The sequence below is a fragment of the Rattus norvegicus genome, chromosome 20 (assembly GCF_036323735.1).
Source record: "Rattus norvegicus strain BN/NHsdMcwi chromosome 20, GRCr8, whole genome shotgun sequence".
Classification (NCBI taxonomy): Eukaryota; Metazoa; Chordata; class Mammalia; order Rodentia; family Muridae; genus Rattus; species Rattus norvegicus.
The window spans coordinates 21,365,904-21,386,846 of record NC_086038.1 but is presented as its reverse complement, the minus strand read 5'-3'; the positions used below and the strand labels follow the sequence as shown (position 1 = coordinate 21,386,846).

The following is a 20,943-nucleotide window of genomic DNA, read 5'->3' as shown; positions in this document are numbered from 1 at the left end:
TTACTTTAGTCACTGTTTGCCTGTGACTGCTAAACCCAGCTATTGGGTAGACCCTATAATTATAACTGAGTGATGTGATCCCATCACATCTGTTCTCAAATGGGAGTCCTCAGAGCCCAGTGATTTAGAATAGTGTAAAATAGTAAACCTTTTGTTTTTTAAAAATGAAGTATGTTCCAGATGCTCCCTGAGTGGGAGTCAGTACTACACATAAGTCTGCTTCTTAATTAACAGTGTGTATTGCCATTCAGAGAATAGCCTTTTTAAAAAAATACAGATTGCTGTAGTTCATAGAGTAAATCCAAATCTAAATTTGTAACATCTCTACATTTATAATATTCCCAGGCTTAAGACATATAGTATATGGACTTCAAAACCACAATAAGTAAAAGTTCAAAGCGCCACAGAAAAATTACTTTTATCTTTTTTCTCTTAACACCCACTTTTTATCACAAGGAATTAGTTTCTTACGGACAGCTTGAGGCTCCATACTATAAAAGACGCTGAAGACTGTAACTGTAGTGACATTGCAGTTGAAATCTGTAGTCTTCCACCTGCAGTACATACAATGCCTAGTGTTAGCAGAAAGCTCTCTTAATATGTATTGCCTGTGTGTGAGCAGACTTTACTAACTGTGGCATGTGCCTGGCCTTCTGCTGCTGTTGAAAAGCATTGCCTGGTATGGCTGCTACAGAGGAACAAAAGTCAGTACATACAATTGTATGGTTCTATTATAGAATAAATTGCTAGATTTCATTGAAAATTTATTCAAACATGCATATCTAAATATTTATACAACTATAAAATCTGTCTTAGGGAATTTCGAGCCCTTGGGATGGACAGGTTAATTATTAGAGAGCTAGGAATTGTCTGTGCAGCAGAAATCTCACCTGTCAGAATGCTGGGCAGGGTATGCAGCTGTGTAACTGAGTCCGATTACTACTGACAACTGCTGCCCTTCTGTGGTGCTGCATCTGAACCCAGGGCTCCTTTCATACTAAGCTCTTGTTTTACAACCGGATGCGCACACACCAGCCCCACAAGTTAATCTATATATTTTAACTTACAGCCACTGCACAGCACACCTTCATTTTATTGGTGCTTTCTTCTATTTGTGTTTGTTTGTTTGTTTGTTTGTTTGTTTGTTTTGTACACCCCCCTCTTCTATTTGTTAATGTATGCAAAAGCACACATCCTGTTCTGAAATTTTTATGTTAAAGAGAATGTATATGGTATTTATATCAGACCCTGGGAGTAGGGCTCCAGGAAATGCGTAAGTACAAGGCTTGCCTTGCATATGTGGTGCTCTGGGTTTAAATCCCTGGACTATAGAAAGGGGTGGGGTTTGCCATTTGTATAAACGTTGACCCATGGCGTATATATTTTCAGGATGCTCTTAGAAGTTTGAGAAGTGCTCAAAATAAGCCCACAGTTTCATACATAGCAAGAGGAACATTTTATTTCTGCTAAAAATAGGTCACATTAAATTTCATATTCTTCTATTTTCCTCAGTGTATGGGTTTTTGTTTTTCTAGTCAAGATTTTTCTGTTCTATATGTAATCTCAACTTTGTTTTTAAAATTGAGAGTATGAATGTTTGGACTGCACGTATGTATGTATGTATGTGCACTGCTTGTATGCCAGGTGTCTGTAAAAGTCAGAAAAGGACTACAGAACCCGCCTTGAACTGGAGTTAGCTTCCAACCACCATGTGAGTGCTTAGTGCAGAACCCTGGTCCTCTGCAAGAGCACCAAGTGCTCTTAGCTGCCGAGCCATCTCCCCAACCTTTCTGTTGTCTGGGAACAATGGTTGTGAAGGGTTCTTTCCAGCCAACAGGTTAGCTCCTGTATATTTCTTATATTTTCTGTCACATTTACTTTTAATTTCCAATGTTAGAATAATTTTGGGATTGCATCACAGCTGAGTGATAAGACTTGGGTGAGTAGGATCCCCGTCTTTGATCTGAGCAGCAAAGGGAATAGTTCTGGTTGGTGGACGTCTTTGTTTGGAGGTTGTTCTGAAGCTTTTCTTTTTCCTTTTTCCTTTTTTCTTACATGTCCTAAATTTACATTGCCCAGCATTGGCAACAGTGCCAGGCCCAATTCACGTGTCACATGTGGGACAGTGCAGACATGTTACATTCCGTTGCAGAATACTGAACCCTAAAGGACAGCCGTGTCACTGTCATGTCCCCACTCTCAGACGAGCCCTTCGTTTCCTCTGGTATCATTTTGTATGCTTCGGTGAACTTGTATCTCCTGACACAGTTACTCCAAATTATCACTACTCTACTAAACCTCTGTTCTACTAGTAAATGACCTTTCTCCTACTGCATAGAGGAAATTGAGGTTACAAGCAGGAACCCCGTAACTTCCTGTTCTTAGACCTATTTTTGTACTTTTTTTGCCTCCTTTTTTTCTTGTCTCAAAGATAAGTCCATTTGGTGTTTCTTCAGTTTTACAAATATTTCCTGGGTTGTGGGAGGAGGAGAGTGAAGGTGGGTTGGGTGAAATCTGTAGATTCGAAGAGGTCTGTCATTGAGCTCAGCAGGGAGGAGCAAGAACTGGCCAGCCCAGTGGTCTGAGTTTGACCCCCAGCCCCGTAAGTTGTACCCTGCTGTCTGCATGCAGGCACATATGAGTAAATAGAATAAAGGATTCTTAAAAACACATCTGTGCAAAGTAAATAAATAAAGCCTAAATGGAGCTAGAAATCATCAACTAGAACAGAAAATGGAAAAGCCATAAAGTAAGGTCATTCAAAGAATAGAAGACTGTAGAAATTAAGAGATGTTAATAGTGATAAGGATATTCAAGCAGAGCGTAACAGGCTACAGTAAAGTTTTGTTTTGACAGCTTTGGATTGAAGCCTCCACAGGGTTTTGAGCAGTATTTGAGTGATATGTTAAGCCTTTCCTTTCCCTTTTATATTTTATTCTTTTTATGTACATGACCGTTTTATCTGGGCGTATGTTTGCACAGCAGAAGAGGGCTTGGGACTACAGTTACAGGTGTGAGCTACCATGTGGGTGCCGGGAGTTAAATTCAGGACTTGGGAGAGCAGCTAGTTAGTGTTCGTAACTGTCACAGCACCTCCTCTTCTTCAGCCCGTACCATAGTGAATTCAGCTCCCAGCAGTGAGTCATTTCATAACCAGCATTGTTTCATTTGTAATCAGCCTTCATTTTAAAGAATTGAAGGTTTATTTTTACTTTTTACTTTGTCCTGCCTGCATGTGTATATATACATGCCTGTGCCATGTGCCTGGTGCCTTTGGAGGTCAGGAGAGGGCTCTGGAGCAGGAGTTACCAGATGTGGTCGTGAGCACCATTTGGTTTTGGGAAACAAACTCAGGTCATCTACACGAGTAAGCACCCTTCCAGCGCGCATGCGCTCTCTCTCTCATACACACACACACACACACACACACACACACACACACACACACACACACACACTGTTTTGTTTATTCGTTGAGACCATGTATTATGTATCCCTAGAGTATCTTTGTAATTGACTGCATGCTAAGCCTTGAACTTTTGATCCTCCGAGGCCTTGGACCCCAATTTTAGAATTTTTTTAATTTTGATGAATTAATATACACAATTCCCCTTTCCTTTTTCTCTCTCCCATCCCTCCCATATTACACACCCCACCCACCCCCAAACCCATGGCCTCTCTTCCTTTTACAGTCACACCTACAAACATATTCTAAAATAAACACAACCTGATGTCCCGACTAACTACTTGTTAGTAGATAACCAACTGGGAGGTGCTTCCCTACGGAAGGCCATTTTCCCCACTCAGCAGCCATACTTGTCCATATAACTCATGCTCATTCCCTGTTAGCATGTCCTGTTGCTGTTGTCATTGTTTGGGTCTTGTTTAGGTTGTACTTGATGAGTCTTTCTTCATGGCTATAGCCTCTCGGACATCCCTAGAGATACAATCTCAAACCCAACTTGTGGTCTCTCTGGCTCTAACAGTTTTTATGTCTGCTCTTCCCTTGTGTGTTGTTATAAGAGAAGTCCCATGTGCCACATTCCATCTGTTTCTTCTTACATGTGGACACATATAAATAATACATAAAATACTAATTTCATTCTTTGCAGCCATCGGTTTCTCCCTGTAGTTTTAATATTTTAAGTGGCTTTCCAGTTTGGTTGCTTACTATTTTACAACTCACCCTAAATGGTGTCAGGTTTCAACTTTTTTTTTCCTGTGCTCTGAATCAAATTCTAGACAATCTCATGTCTATTATTAGATAATTATTTTATTTAGCCATGTATATATTCTGAGGACTTCCAAGATAAATTCCTGTCCTTATAGAGGCTAAATTTCACAGGAGGTGTGATTGATAAGGAAAGCTATAAACAGCTCTGTCATAGTAAGCATTTTAATATCTTCTAGGACAAAATAAAAATAAAGTAATTTTAGAGCCTTAGAATTGAGAGGGTGGGGGCTGGACCTTTAATCTCCGCACCCCTGAGGCAGAAGCAGGCAGAACTCTCTAAGTTTGGGGCCAGCCTGGTCTACAGAGTGAGTTCCAGGACAGCCAGGGCTACACACACACACACAAAAAAAAAACCCTGTCTCAAAGAAACCAATCCTCCCCCTCCAAAAAGCAAAACAAAACAAAAACAAAAAGAAAGAAAGAAATTGAGGGGTGGCCAATGGGTGGTGGTGCAGCCCTGTAATTGGAGCACTGTGGAGTCCTGGAGGTGGTCTTGTGAACAGTGCTGTGAGGGGAGAGGGCCTAGGATGGACAAGGCTGGCCCACACCAGTCTAGCATTATGATTTCAGCTTTTTCTTTTTCAGATTACTACCTGGGAATGTTTTAGTTTCCTGCCTTCTCTCTCATCTACAGTTGGCTACACTAGCTAAAGAGCTAACTCCCTGTCTGCATTGAATCCATACTTATAAGTCCTCAACACATTCCACTGTTTGGTCCTTCTGTGTTTGCATGCATGCTTTGGTTTGGAAAGCTTTTCCCCTTGTCTCCTGTACTCCCCTCATGGCAAGTACCTTTTGTAGTTTTTAAAGATTAACTTGAAGAACTCATTTTTTTTCTCAGTTTACAAAAGGACCATTTTCTCTTGAGTGTTAACTTTTCCTGTTACCCCAAACTAGCTCCCTTGTCATCCCCACTAAAGCATGTGTGAATTCTGTATCCTAAATGAAGTTATTGGCATTATGCCTTTTCCACTGGACTTGGAATGTTCTTGGCAGGGGTGCTGTCTTATATGTGATGTCAGCCCCTTGACATAGTCGTCATGAGGTTTCAGAGTCCTGTAGGTTAATATATATTGATAGTAAGTTTGATACCCCAGGCAGAGAGGCCATTTCAAACATAATTAGACAAACTGTCTAATTCAGTCTCTTGCACAGTGGAATATAAGAAGTCAAAGGAGAATGTTTTAAAAGTGATAGGTTTGCAGCTTTGATAGACAGCACAAGAGGTTGTGAAAAAAAGTAAGAAAACAAGGTGCTATTTGAATTATGATTGCATCCTAACTAGTAATCAGTAATAATTACCCCTATGAGTATCTGTAAAGACTTAAATTATACTTAGTAACATATTTATGTATAACTCATATATTTACAGAATTATTATAGTTTGAGTAAGTTTTAAAACTAAGTATTGTTAGAGAGCTAGATTTCCTCTGTGCTAGAGACTCTGTGCTAGACACACTTTAATTGCTGGCGTTCTTGCGCTGTACCACTAATGTACATCCTGAGCTCAAATACCCTTTCTTCCTAGAAAATTGTTGCAAGCGTTTTAACATAGTTTACTTTTCTACCTTCACGCTCCCACTTCTTTTTTTTTTTTTTTTTTTTTTTTTTTTTTGGTTCTTTTTTTCGGAGCTGGGGACCGAACCCAGGGCCTTGCGCTTCCTAGGTAAGCGCTCTACCACTGAGCTAAATCCCCAGCCCCCACGCTCCCACTTCTTAAACAAGCAAGCAAGCAAGCAAACAAACAACAAAAAGACAGGCTCCCATTTTTGCTCCTGTCTGGCTTGGAATTCAATGTAGACCATGCTGGCAGGCCTTAAAGCTCACAGAGATATTGGCCTGCCTTATATTCCTAGTGCTGGGATTAAAGGTGCACACCACCATGCCTGACTCCCCCTTTTGTTTTTAATAATAGGGACCCTTACCTATATTTAGCATCACTTTAACAGTAGAAAATAAATGTTGGATAGCATTGTTAAGTATACTGTGCATATGACCATCCTTAATAGTAAGTATTGTGCTATTAGGTTACCATCCCCCACTTTTCCTGTGTGTGTTCTCTCTCTCTCCTCCTCCCCCCTCCCCCCCCCTGTGAACCTCAATGTGGCTTATTCCTCCTGCACCTCCTAAGTACTGGGGTTAGAGGTGTGTGCCGACCTTCATTATTGGTATTTTCATAACAATACATATCTCATGTATTTGCAGTTGTTTGTGTGTACGTGTGTGCGTGCGTGTGTGCGTGTGTGTATTATCAAAGTTCCCAGAGGCCCTGAGTTTGAACTCATGATTAACCTTAGGAATCATTCCAATTTAAAGTAGATTTTTTAAATTAATTAATTAATTAGTTAATTTGATGTATGAGTGCTCTGTCTGCATTTACACTTGCATGCCAGAAGAGAGAATCAATCTCTTTATAGATTGTCTTCCCACCATGCTGTGAGTTGAACTCAGGACCTCTGGAAGAATAGTCAGTGCTCATAACTGCTAAGCTATCTCTTCAATATATTTCTAAGCGGAATGAATGGTATAATAGTTCTTAGGTGTATGTGTAATATGTCTATCCTTAGTATAGAAGGAATGTTCATCCCCCCCCCCCCCCAAAAAAAAGAAAAAAAAAACCTTAGATTTGTTCTGTAAGAATCAGAAAGTCATAGACAAAACTCTCTGTCTTGGTTAGGCTTTCTATTGCCACAACAAAATACCAGGACAAAGAAACTTGGGGAGGAAAGGGCTTATTTGGCTGACACTTCCACTGTACTGTTTATCATCAAAGGAAGTCAGGACAGGAACTCACACGGGCTGGAACCTGCAGGCAGGAGCTGATGCAGAGACCTCAGAGGGCTGCTGCTTACTGGCTCACTTCCCCATGACTGCTCAGCTTGCTTTCTTATAGAGCCCAGGACCATCAGCCCTGGGATGGCCCCACCCACAGTGGACTGAGCCCTCCCCCATCAATCCCTAGTTTAGAAAATGCCCTTCGAGATTAGCTGCAGCCTGATTTTATGGGGGCATTTTCAGCTGAGTTTCCCTCCTTTCAGATCATTCGAGTGTGTGTCGACTTGACATAACCTAGCCATCGTCACTCTCTAGTTTATATATATACCCAGGACATTTTAGAAGACTACTTTAATTTTACTTAGGTTGAACTCCCCTGTTGTGGATTTTTTTTTTCTTTTAAGCCCACGGCATTCTCTAATAGTTTCAGTTATGACCTTAAAAAGCATTTAAGAGGTCCTCGGCCTAGTTTGAGGAAGCTGCAGATAGTAAATTGTGTTCAGCAGATGTTGTAAGCAGGTGACTCAGCTCTGTGCACTCCATGGCAAAAAAAAAAAAAAAGCCTTGACAGTACATTTCCTTCATTGCTTTCTAGATTTATTTTTAAGAGTTCACAAGTATTATTTAAGACATCAAAAAGAGTTGTGTGAATTTAGAGGGGAACATTTTTTTTAATAGCCTTTTTTTTTTTTTTTTTTTTTTTTTTTTAAAGACAGGATCTCTCTTGTGTAGCCCTGGCTATCCTAGAACTCACTATGGAGACCAGAGTGGAATTTGTCAGATGTCCACCCGCATCTGGCTCCCAGAGTGCTGGGGTTAAAGGTGTGCACCACCATTCCTGGCTTGGCTTCATTGTTTATGTAATTGTTTTAAATAATATGGTAACCTAAGGTGGAAAAGGCCTTATTACAAATGATACTGCAAATTGTCAAAGCTCAGGAGTATTACAGTCTTTACATTTTCTTATCAAAGGACTTCATAACCAACAAAAAACACTGTGGATTATTTTTACTTCTTTCCTCCTTGCCTCTCTTCTTATGTTCAAAACAGGGTCTTGCCCTGGCTCGTCTAAAATTCTGTGTAGGGCAGGCTGGCCTCCAGTTTACAGAGCTCTGCATGCCTCTGCCTCATCCAAGGTCTTGGAAATAAAGGCTGCCCCATACTGCATTGCACTGCTGCTGTCTTCGAAGGACAGGGAAATAAGGCTATTGAGTTGTTTTTCTAAAGTCGCTGGGGGTTATGGTAAATTATGTTTGATAAATTATAATTTTATTTCTAAAGTAGTAACTTAGAGTTTCTCTCATTTTATGAGACCATGTTACTAAACACAGCAGAGTTTTCACACATTTGAATCTACGGTATATGAATTGTTGAAGGAGGGCCTTCCTTGATGTGACTCTTGCTTATTTGCTTTCCAACTGCACACTTTGGGGAAAAGTATTTAGTTTGTGATTTTCTGTTTAGTAGAACAAATAATCATCATAGTTATTGCTAGGATCAACTGAGATTAACTGACTGGAGTGATGTTCAATCTTAGAACATACTTGGCTGCTGAGGTCCTAGACTTAATCCCTACTCCCACCCCCTGAGATTATCCTTGCTTATGGCTTGGGACACAACTCCCATGCCTCTCTTTCTGCAGTGTAGGTTCAGGTCGCCAGGCATGGTTGGCAAACATTTCACTTGTCAGTCTGTCTCATTGGTACTTTTGAGTTTTAGAACATTTTTGGGTCTTTCTTTTTTTTTTTTTTTTTGGTTCTTTTTTTTTCCGGAGCTGGGGACCGAACTAGAACATTTTTAAACGTTGTTTTTACCTGTGTCAAGTAGTCATAAAGTGTCAAAATGGCAATCTGTAAAGACTGAAACATGGATTTGTGCCATCAGTTACTCACAATTTAAGAGGTTTGTTTTACATTGTGTTGAAGTAAAAGGTGGTAAAGGGTTTGCCTCTATGCTGATGAGTAAGAAACATAAAATAAATGTGTGTTTTATATTTGTGTGTGCATGTTTCTATGTAGTGTATATATTAAATTTATTATGTGTAAAGATATCACTGTCAGCAAGTCTCATTCTGTGTGCCTTAGCTCTGTCAGGCAGAAAATGGAGGCGATGTTCGGTGCTACAGTGGTATAGTGAGGATTATTTGCCATAATTCAGGCAAGTAGCTGTTGTATAAAAGTCCTGTGATAGAGTAAACTCTTCTAACAAGACTTTGATTTAGAAACTAATTCTTTAACGTGTTGCATTAACTTTTCTAGTTGGAAAAATAATAAAGAAAAATAATATTTTTGTTATCTTTTCAGGCAAGATGCACTGGGTTGTTGCCAGTTTTCATTGTTGTTGTTTGCTTAGTTTTTGAGTTCGGGCCTGACTTTGGCTGATCAGGAACTCACAGTAGAGAGATCCAGCTGCCTCTGCCTCTCAAGTGCTGGATAACCGCATGCATGACCATGCTGGTGAGACAAGCCATTGCTGAAGGAGCTTTCCTTTGAAGAAATGTTTTCTAGTCAAAAGTTCTGGCCTATGATAGAAAATTATATTAATGAATTTGCATTTTATCATTTTTTTCAGTCGTTAACACTTTCATTATGATAGGAAATTTGCCTTTTCTATTTTGCACTGAGCTTAAAGTTTGGTCTTGTGTTGTTTAGTGTGTGGTTCCTCCTCCCCCCCCCACCCCACCCCCCCGCTCCCCCAGCATCAGTATCACAATGTTTGAAGACAGGAAGGTGGACAGGTAGAGCTGAAGTCTGCTTGCTGCTGTTTGTCTTACTCCACACAGATTACTAGCTCTGAAGCATTTATCCAGTAACAAACACTGTGGTTGTTCTCCTGTCAATTTGGAGACAGCTTTTCGGTCAGAATTGCTTTTCTAAGCAAGAATATCAAAGTTTCTAAGATAATTCAAAATAGTCATCATTGAAAAATACTGAAGTTTAATCCTTTTTCACTTTAAATGAAGTCCTAACTCAGCCGCAGGCTTGCCTAGCGCACACTGTCAGGCAGGCTGTTCAGGGCTCGATGCAGTTCCTCTTGCCTGTGTCTCAGTACTTGGAGTGCATGGGTGAGCAACCACAATAGGCCCGAGATTGCCAAGCTGGGAGAACGCTCTACCACTGTGCTTGCAGATTGTCTGTCTGTCTTGAATCCCGTTCTTGCTGCTATGGTAGAATACCCTGGGGAAACTAACTTAAGGGGCAAGAGGATTATTCTTGCTAACATTTCATGGCAAGGCAGCCAAAGTCAAAACTGCTCCCATCACTTGCTGATCAGGAAGAGTGAACAATAAACACATGTTCCTCCTCCATTCACTTTCTCCACTTAGACACTCCTAGATCCCCAAGTTGTATGGTGCTGCCCCCAGGGCGGGTTTTCCACCCATCACTACAGTTAAGGTAATTGTCCCCAGGATGCCTAGAGGCCACTCTCCAGGTAAGTAAAGGAAATACTGCCAAATTGAACTTTCCCATTTGTCATTTGCTAGGGGTTATAACCAACATTAAACAGGATGTAGCTTTAGAGCAGGAGTGGTCATCAAGAGCGCTATTCCTTTGGTACCTGAGTGGCTTGCTTTTGGAGAAATAATTTATGTCTTTAAAAGATATGAAAAGTGTTATAGGTTTTTAAAAATATTATGTGGGGTGTATGCCTGCCTGCCTGCCTGCCTTATGCTCAGAAGAGGTCTTTGAATTTCCTGGCACTGGACTCCCAGGTAGTTGTGAGCTATTATGTTGATGCTGGGAACCAGACCTGGATTTCCATCTGAGCGGCAAGGGTCCCTAACTGCTGAGCCAGCTCTGCAGCCCTCCTTGTCCTGTCCTCATGCTCACTATAGAGACTGAGTTGGCTTGGCCCTTGGAGCTATCCTCCTGCTTTAGTCTTTAAGCAATAAAATGGAACGAAGCTGGTCACTGTACCTGGCACTTGCTTGTTGCTGACTGGGTCTCTCGTAGGTAGCTCTGTCTAGCTTTAAACTTTTTAACCTTTTGTCTCCTCGTGACTATTGGAGTTGCATGTGCACACCACCATTCCTGCAAGGATCGAATGCTCTAGAAACAAATAGTATTACTTTCTAAAGCCTTGTAATAGCCCATTAAGGCAAAAGGAGATCGTACTAACTGCCTTGCAGAGAGGGGCTGCCTGACAACTCAGACAGTCTTAGTGAAGAGATTTGCAAAACCACATTGTGTTGTTTGGTGTCACTTTGGAATATGGTAGTAGTTGTCAAGGATCAAATCTCACTACTGAATAATTTCTTATTCTGTATTGTTACAGTTGCTAAGAAAACTAATTTATGTGTTTATGATTTTATATTAAGAATTTCCTAATGTGCTTAGAACGGAGAACATAGTAAGTTATAGTATTACTGTTACCAAAGTGTGATGAGGCCTTCTCTTTTTGTTGATAATTTCAGGACGACATAGACAGCCTAAAGCCCGAACTCAGGGACAACCCACAGCTGCATGCGGAAGTGAAAGTCTGGGTGAAGGAACAGAAGGTTCAGGAGATTTTTATGCAAGGTATCTATTTTGAAGTTCCACATCACTTTTTGAAACTAAGCCAACTTTTATTTTTTGATTGCTCAGTTTTATGCAATCTAATAGTTTTAATTGCATGGAGTCTGCCAGGAAATAATTGGCAAACTGTAAATAAACATTTTGATAAAGTTTATAATTTCACTGATTTATTATTGTACATGGAATTATAGCTTCACAGTTGTTTTGTTGATAGGGAAATTTCCATAATGTAGACTGTTCAAGATAATGTTGTGGAGGGTTGTCACAGTCGTAATTGATGCCCTTTAAAGCAGCGGCCGGGATCCGATAAGTGTCCCTGTGCCTTCTAGCGCGGTTACCACCACACTAGCTACAGTCTGGTTGCCTTTGTTTAGTTACTTACAGGGTTGTCTAGAGCATGGGATTTTCAAATAAGACTGGCTTTATAACTCCAAGTGACTTGTTTTAATAGCAGTAAAACCATATGGTAAATATAAGGTTTTTGTGAAGTTGAATTGAAACTAAGACATGACTTAAACTGTTGAATGCAGAGAATACAATTTTGTTAAGTTTCCATATTGATCTCAGTCTTTGAAATTCATGCCAGTTTTTAATTCCGTCACTTCACAGTGAGTTTAAGACTAGCCTGGTCTTACAAATTGAGTTCCAGGATAGCCAGCTCTACACAGTGAGGCCCTGTCTCAAAAACAAAACTGAGACAAACCATTCATGTCACTAAGTATTAGTGGGCAGCGATCATGAAGATGTACCTTGTCTTGTGTGCTAATGTCCCACAGATGTCTAGGTATTAGAACTTCTTAGTGAGGCATTCTCGAAGTGACAGTCATGGAGAGTCTCAACCATAATAAGTAAATAGATAACCAAACAAATAAATTGGACTTCCTGTAATTTTCTGCTCAACAGCTATCAGACCTCAGAACCCTTTCCTGTCTAGAACCATCACCTTAGTCTGTACAGTTTGTTTTAAATCTCTAAGTAAAGTTACTATCCTCTTGTCCTAGGCTAGTTTGGGGGACAATTTCCTAATATCAAGTATAAAAAAATGGAGGTTCCAAATTACATGTATCTTGAAATCTCTTTAAATGACATTATTAAAGTATTTTTTTAAAGTCTAGCGATGCAGAAAATGTCAATTGTTTTAGATGATGGCTGTGCTCAGCTTAGTATTCCTGCCATACTTTTGGCAGAGTTTGGTGACATAATCACACTGTTGTTTTAAAAAATAATTCTGTAGGGAGTAAAAAAGTAAAATATTAATAATCCCCTTCTATCTTTGGCAAAATACATGAGGCTGCCTTTGGTGTGGGTTGTAAGGTATTATGCCTTCAGACTTAGCTCCTCCTTCCATCCCATAAACCAGATTATGATTACTTTTTTATTTCAGACATGACCTCATTTCCCCAAACTTTTATCTAGTTTACTTCTGTGTACCATATTTTAGAACCATGGCTTTACATTGTGTCCTGTTCTCTTCCTAATTTATTATTGCAAAAATTCTCTGTGTGTAACAGTGTCTATAATAATTTGCATTCTGAACTAAGATACTTCTCTTCTAAGGCATTTTTAAAGCCAACCTTGTGTATTTCTCATCTGTCACAGAGCTTGTTGCTTTTAAAAGGTAATTCCTAAGTATTCCTAAATGGGAAATGTCTTCATTTAAGATATCCCTTGTGTTTTGTTTTTTTTTCTTTTGTTTTTGTTTTTTGTTTTTTGTTTTTTGTTTTTTTTTTAAAGGTCCTTATTCATTAAATGGATACAGAGTGAGAGTCTATAGACAAGATTCTGCCACCCAGTGGTTTACTGGCATAATTACTCATCATGACCTCTTCACCCGCACCATGATCGTTATGAATGATCAGGTAAATAGTTACAGTCTTGGTGCTGGGGGTCAGACCAGGGTTTTGCACATACTGAGCACACCTTCCACGTGCTGAGTGCATGCACTCCCAACCTCCAAGCCCAGCCTCTCACGTAATCCTTTGAGAAGGATATTTTTCCAGGGTAAATCTAGGTCCTCCTGCATTTCCAAGACAAGCTTTCTTTATGTAACAGTCCTGGCTGTCCTGGAACTCACTGTGTAGACCAATATTGGCCTTGAATTCACAGAAGTCTGCCTGCCTCGGCTTCCTGAGCGCTGGGATTAAAGGCATCTGCCACCTGACAATATTAAATTTTACTAATTTTTTTTTGTGTGTGTGTGTGCATGTGTATGTATATACATACATACATACATACATACACACACACACACACACACACACACACACACACACACACACACACGTTTATAGGTGTGACTGTCACAGCATACCTATGGAGGTCCTAGAACAAGTTTTAGGTCTCACCCCAGGATGTGGGTCCTGGGAGTTGACTGTGCAGGCTTGAGAGTTAGTGCTTATGTCCACTGAGCCGTCCGGCCGGCCCTCTACAGGTTTCTAAGCCCTAATAAACCTGATACACCTGAGTGTAGCTGATGTCCCATTGGGCTACTTTGGTTAGGAAGTGGTAGTGATGTCATACTTACTTCAGTACACAAAGGTCAGTCTCTAGTTGATACCCCACCCCATCCCTCACCCCCAGATTAAAACTTAACTTTCTTAAAACTTGAGTTTTTTCTTCTCTCCAATAATAAATATCTCCCATGTAGTTTCTTTTCATTACTGAACACTTTCAAAACATAGTTCTCACAGCACATTTAATTGTTAAAATTCTCTTTCAAGAATTACAGTGAATGCAAAAGGGAAAAGGTAATTTTGTCTTTGTAATTAAAATTGGTTATATAAGCAGGTGGTATTGTACAAATTTGAATTCCCAAACTGATTTGTAATAGTTCAACTGAGTAAAAAAATTGTACTAATGTTATGCTGGTCAGTTTGTTAGATTTAATGTTTGTTTTATGTCATGGATTAGGTACTAGAACCACAGAATGTCGATCCTTCTATGGTTCAAATGACCTTTCTAGATGATGTCGTTCACTCTTTGTTAAAAGGTGAAAATATTGGCATTACATCACGACGCAGGTCTCGTGCCAGTCAAAATATCAGCACTGTTCACGTATGTATGTTATTAGTAATGCATTTTAACAAAATACTTTTTCTTAGGCTATTTAATCAAATAGTAATAAAAATCATTGTTGATTTATTTTTAGGGTCATTATACGCGTGCTCAAGCAAATAGTCCCAGACCAGCAATGAACTCTCAAGCTGCTGTACCAAAACAGAATACACACCAGCAACAGCAACAAAGAAGTATTCGTCCAAGTAAGAGGAAGGGCTCAGACAGCAGTGCACCTGATGAAGAGAGGATGAAGGGAGATAAATACGACTATGGATCCCGAGGAGGTACAACCCACTTTTTAAAAGTTGCTTTTGAGAGAGGAGCGGGGGAGGGAGAGGAAGAGGGAAACAGACAGAGACAGAGAGACATAGTTTCACTGCATACCCCTTGCTGTCCTGGATCTCATTGAGAGAAATCTGTGTGCTTCGGGATGGCATTAAAGGCATGAGTCGCCCTGCAAAGCTAGACCTGCTTTATGTTTTAAGGGCATGTTCATAAATAAAAACACATTAAAATATGCTTATTGATCATGAAAGATAAAATATTTTTATGTTACAGAAAATCCTAAAGGTAAAAACAAACACATGGTGACTAAAAGACGGAAACCTGAGGAGGATGAAAAGAGGCTGACCATGAAAAGGCTGCGGACGGACAATGCTTCCGACGCTTCTGAGAGCAGTGACTCAGAAAACTCAAGCAAGAGAATTACTGAGAATTCCTCTGAACAAACACCAGAGTATGAACTGAAAAATAAAATCACTTCAAAGATAAATGGAGAGGATGGTCAACCCCAGGCAGCTGAGAAGGCAGGAGAAGAGATTCTCATAGATACTCGGCCTCACTGGGACCAGATGCAAGAAGATAAAAACCATGAAGAAGGGGAGAAGCTCAAGTCCATGGATAGCCACCTACAAGACAAGATAACTCTCCGTGCATCCGAGCAAGCCACAGATGCTGACCCCAATTCTAATGACTCAGTCCTTCAAGAATGCAATATGGAAAACCAACGCACAGTGGAATTACCATCAAAGGACAGGGTCGTGTCCAGAACACCGACACCCAAGTGTGCTATGGATATCAAAAACGACACTCATTCAGAGAGGGCAGCTCAGGAAAAGTCAAATACTTTTGGTCTCCAGATACCTGAGAACATGGATTCAAATGTTAGTGATTCCAAACATTCAAATGCTAAATACCTAGAAGCAGCAAAGAAAGATTGTGACCAGAGTTGGGTCAGTGATGTAGTGAAAGTGGATTTAACACAATCAAGTACTACAAATACTCCTTCAGGAAATGATAACCGAGAAATGGAGAAAGAGAGAAATCACTATGTCTCATACATGTCTTCACTAAGTACGGTTTCTGTCACAGAGGATCAGCTGCATAAGCGAAGTCCACCCCCAGAAACTATAAGATCTAAACTAACTACTTCAGTAGATACTCAGAAGACAAAATCCAGTTCTTCACCTGAAGTTTTTAAACCCAAGGTCACTCACTCTCCTGATTCTGTAAAGTCTCGGGCTGCTTATGGGAACAGTCAGGCCGCTGGTGAGCGAAGGCAGGCGAGTAAAGCGGAGCACGAGTTATCCAGAGGTAGTTTCCATGCCGCCCCGACTCGAGGCAGCGCTCTGGAAACTACAAAGAGCCCTCTAATCATTGATAAAAACGAGCACTTCACGGTCTATAGGGACCCTGCGCTTATTGGATCAGAAGCAGGAGCTAATCACATTTCACCCTTCTTGAGCCAGCATCCTTTCCCTCTTCATTCCTCATCCCACAGAACCTGTTTAAACCCAGGTAGCCATCACCCTGCCTTAACGCCAGGACCCCACTTACTAGCTGGGTCATCTAGTCAAACTCCATTACCCACCATTAACACTCACCCTCTCACTAGTGGTCCACACCATCCTGTCCATCACCCTCATTTACTTCCCACTGTGTTACCTGGAGTGCCTACTGCCTCTTTACTGGGTGGCCACCCGCGCCTGGAGAGTGCTCACACAGGCAGCTTGAGCCATTTAGCACTAGCTCACCAGCAGCAGCAGCTGCTACAGCACCAGTCACCTCATCTTCTCGGACAAGCCCATCCTTCCGCTTCCTATAACCAGCTTGGACTTTACCCAATTATTTGGCAATATCCGAATGGAACACATGCATACTCAGGACTTGGTCTCCCTTCTTCTAAGTGGGTTCACCCAGAAAATGCAGTTAATGCTGAAGCTTCATTGAGGAGGGTAAGTGACCCCGTTGTTGGCTGCAGAGCAGTGTGTGTGTCTGTTACTTATTCTCTGTGGGTACTTTAAAAATAGTGCAGATTTTCAGGTGCTTATTTTCGCGGATGGATAATAACCTCACCAGACTTAACTTTTCTAGATTGCACTACTGTCTGTTCGACTGTGACTTATGGCGTATATTTTGGTAGTAAAAGTACAGGCTTTTTTTTTTTTTTCAAAAAACACGTTTCTTTAAATGATGTTATATTAGCCCTTGGGCAGCTGGATGCATCATTTATGCTCATGTTTCAAAACATGACTTTCTAAGTGCCTTTTGTGCTTAAGGACATTGAAAGTTAGGCACACCTAGTATTTGGCAAAGCTGTCAGCACTTCTATAGTGACATCACTGCAGGGTCATCCCGTGTTAAATTCTGTACTAACACCAACGCAGAAGGCGGGAAGATAGAACTCACACTCTTCCATGCATACGTGCTTTCTCCAGCAAATGCTCTGCGCTAATAACAGTCCACACAGTCAGTGAAAGTGAGGGAATGGACGCCAGTGGTAAATGCTTACCATGAGGCAAGCTTGGCCTTTGCTGACCATGTGCTCTTTAAGTATTCCTCCTGGACGGTTTGAAATACCACCTCACTTGCAGTCGAAGCAGCATGAAATTTATCATTTCTCTCATTTTCAAGCTTTCGATTGAGTAAGTCAAGTTTCTCCATGTAGGCGTTGATTTGTTTACCCGTTCATTTGCCTACCACCCGTCGGTCCACCCATCCCATGTGTACGTGTTGCAGTGGTGCAGCAACACTCAAGGACAGACCACAGGACAGCTCACTCTGTGTGGGCTTCCTTCTGCCCTGTGGCTCCGGGGCTCTAACATAGGCCCAGGCATGAGTGCAGGTTTCCTGGTGAGTCATCTGGCATCCTAGAGGGTCAGGTATCTTTGAGCAGTATACAAGCTGTGAACATTTTTATCTTGTAAAATGAAACTCATTAGACATTTAATTCCCTTCCTCACGGCCTTTCTAGTTATCTGTCTGTCTTTGTTTAATATGTCCTTTAGGTTCATTCAGGTTGACACACAGGTGGATGGCCTTTTTTTTTTTTAAAGAATTTATTTATTATGTATACAGGATCCTGCCTGCATGTATTCATGAATGCATGCATGAAGGCCAGAAGAGGGCACCAGATCCCATTACAGATGGTTGTGAGCCACCATGTGGTTGCTGGAATTGAACTCAGGACCTCAGGAAAAGCAGCCAGTGCTCTTAACCTCTGAGCCATCTCTCCCGCCCTGGACGGCCATTTTTAAAAGCTGCATTCTATTTTACTTCATGTATGTGTATGTAGGAACACATTTTCCATTCATTAGTATTAGGGCCTTCTCCATGCTAATCAAGGGGCTGCTGCCGTGCCTGCCACACTTTGTTTAGCAGTGTTTTGTCGGTGGACATTTGAGTTATTTTTAGTACTTAGCTTTTAGGAACAGTGCTTCCATGCAGATGGCACATGTTCTTAACACTTTTCTTGCCATGTTTTGGGCAAGATCCATAATATGTTGGGAGTGGTGATTTGGAAGCCCTTGCTACTAATTTATCATTTATTTCAGGAAAAATATTGTTTATACTTAGCATTGCATTGGAAATTACAGTAGACACGGGTATTATCATGATGCCAAAAGTTTGTCAGAGAAGCTTTTGCAGTTTTAGACGGGAGTAATGAGGTTATCAGTGCCATTAATTCATGTTACAATGACTGGTGTTGATAGTCAGGAACACCTACTAAGCAAGTGGCAATCTAAGGACATTTCTTGTGGTTTATTCTCAGTAACTCCCCTGTAGCTTGCCTTCCTTTGAGCTTTGGGTTTTTTGTTTTTTGTTTTTTTTGTTTGTTTGTTTGTTTGTTTGTTTTGTTTGTTTTGTTTTTTGTTTTGTTTTTTGTTTTGTTTTTGTTTTTTGGGTTTTTTTTTTGTTTGTTTTTTTTTTTTTTATGAAATTAACAGTTTGTTCTTCCCCAGTATTGGCACATTTACTATTGTTAAGATTTTAGTTCTAGGATTGTGCTTCCAGAATTACAAGTTTATCCCTCTTGATTTTGTTTCTGAGATAGGGTCTGGATTCTGTTTGCATCTTTGATCATGTGCCATTGGTCATGCGATCATTGGACTTGAAACCCAATGGAGTTGCTGGTTAAATCATACCAGAATGTAGACAGTACATAATGTAGGTGAAGTGTACGATCACTGACAACATATTTCACTTGAGAATTTAGAGCAAGCCTGATGGCCCATGTGTCATTGCAACCACTCTGTGTCATGAGAGTAGTTGGCACTGCACAGAGAGAAGCTAAAGGAACATAGATGCCAAGAGTTGACAAATGGATTTGGACCTTCTTCCATAAGTTCCAAACTCTGCAAAGACATAACATTGTTTATAAGACCTTAGAATGTTTCATGATAGATAGGTTTTTATTTACTTATATAAACTCACAATACAAAGATGTAAACTAAAATAAAATTTTAAGCAGAAAAAGATCCTGTAACTTTTTGTCTGTAACCAAGGTGATGAGATAATAGAAGCAGAAGCCACTGGATGGGGAAGGCAGTTTAAACGCTACTTCATAAGAACGTCCTTCTTCATTGTCATTGAGGCTTACGTAACTATGGTGTCTGTGTTATTTTATATATAAGATTCCTTTTGTATGTACATCACTGTGCACTGTTCTCCTGTGCGGTTTAGAGCTGTAACGTATCCTTACGCTAGCTCTGTGGTGCATGCTAACTACTCTTAGATTGTTGATACAAGTTATAAGGCGTGTTCCTTTAGTCAAACTAAAGGTGGTTGGAATTTTCCAGGTATATGTGACTCATCCTAATGACAGATTCACAAAGCACACTCCTGAGTTATATTGAGTCACAGTATAAAAACAGTTTTTAAACATTAGACGTATGGGCTTTAACATGTATGTCACTATCACCATATTAAGAACTAACTTCTCATGCAGGCAGCATACTGTCACAGAAAACAAAAGCGTGTTAATGCCACCGCACCTCCACTCTAGTGGGTCTGCTTTACCGGGTACAGTGAACACATTTAGGCCTTAAATGTAATGATCTGGGAGTTGTGCATAAACTCTTACATTACAAAGTTAATTATTCTACAGGGAAAGTTGGCAGCCAAACTCTATTATAATTTTTGTTTCTAGTGGAAAACCATGTTAGCTCTAACATTCTGGTTTTGCTGTAAGCACCAGTTCTTCTGGTGTTGGATCATAGGGATCATAAAACGAAGTTTATAGACAATGGCAGCTCGGACCTACTTTTAGTGAAGGGATATTTTTACAGGTTACTATTTTAATGTTGATTTGTTTTAAGTTGAATGTAAAAAGTCTGTATGATTAATGTTGGTTAAAAATTGAATATTTCTCACCAGATTCATTTTAAAAAAATCAGGTTTTATAAATATGCTATGGTCAGAAGTCTTGCTATGAAACTGATTGCTAGAATCAGGTACACGGCAGTCTACCCAGCTCAGTAATTTAGGCTTGCATTTCTCTGTTGCTGTTGTTTTGGTAACTTAAATGTAAAGCTTTTGGTTTTGTTTTTAATAGAATTCTCCCAGTCCTTGGTTACATCAACCCACTCCTGTGACCTCAGCGGATGGTATTGGGTTACTTAGTCACATTCCTGTCAGACCTTCCAGTGCAGAGCCTCCCCGACCTCACAAGATGACAGTGCATTCCAGTCCTCCACTGACAAAGACATTAGCAGATCACCACAAAGAGTAAGTTCCCCAGTGTTTAGCACTTAACACATACCTTTGTCTTTCATGATTTTCTTAATTCACTTTTTAAATAGTTTATTGAAAATTGGTGTCAAAACTAGGCTTTGAAGAGATTCTTTGCTTTTCCTTGTGTTTTGCCTGTTGAGTCTCAGTCCGCTATTGAATTCATTGCAATCCTCCTGCCTCGACCTTCCAAGTAGTGTAATTATAGGTATAAGTCAGTAAATGTGGCTCTGTTCTTTTCATACTAGTTTATCTTCCAATTTTAAAACTGTTTGCTTTCAAAATAGAATAACATTTCAAAAAAAATCATTTTGTATGGAAAAGTGATTACAGGAATCTTTGTGTATTTTC

At 40.2% G+C, this 20,943-nt stretch overlaps 1 protein-coding gene across 10 annotated transcripts in view; it reads left to right on the top strand.

Annotated features, from left to right (window-relative positions):
- Positions 1–20,943, top strand: part of Jmjd1c (jumonji domain containing 1C) — a 177,591-nt gene that overhangs the window by 121,734 nt on the left and 34,914 nt on the right. For 7 of the 10 annotated variants that reach the window (XR_010060624.1, NM_001191719.3, XM_006256361.5 and 4 more), the window contains 6 exons: positions 11,424–11,529; positions 13,261–13,385; positions 14,437–14,580; positions 14,675–14,867; positions 15,142–16,817; positions 20,417–20,589. Coding sequence is in view for 9 of the 10 variants with exons in the window: in NM_001191719.3 (NP_001178648.3) it covers positions 11,424–11,529; positions 13,261–13,385; positions 14,437–14,580; positions 14,675–14,867; positions 15,142–16,817; positions 20,417–20,589 (2,417 nt within the window). In the remaining variant the exon portion in view is untranslated. Of the gene's footprint in view, positions 1–11,423; positions 11,530–13,260; positions 13,386–14,436; positions 14,581–14,674; positions 14,868–15,141; positions 16,818–20,416; positions 20,590–20,943 lie in introns of those variants that run through there. The other 3 variants (XM_006256360.5, XM_006256364.3, XM_063278945.1) reach the window with 3 other exon arrangements.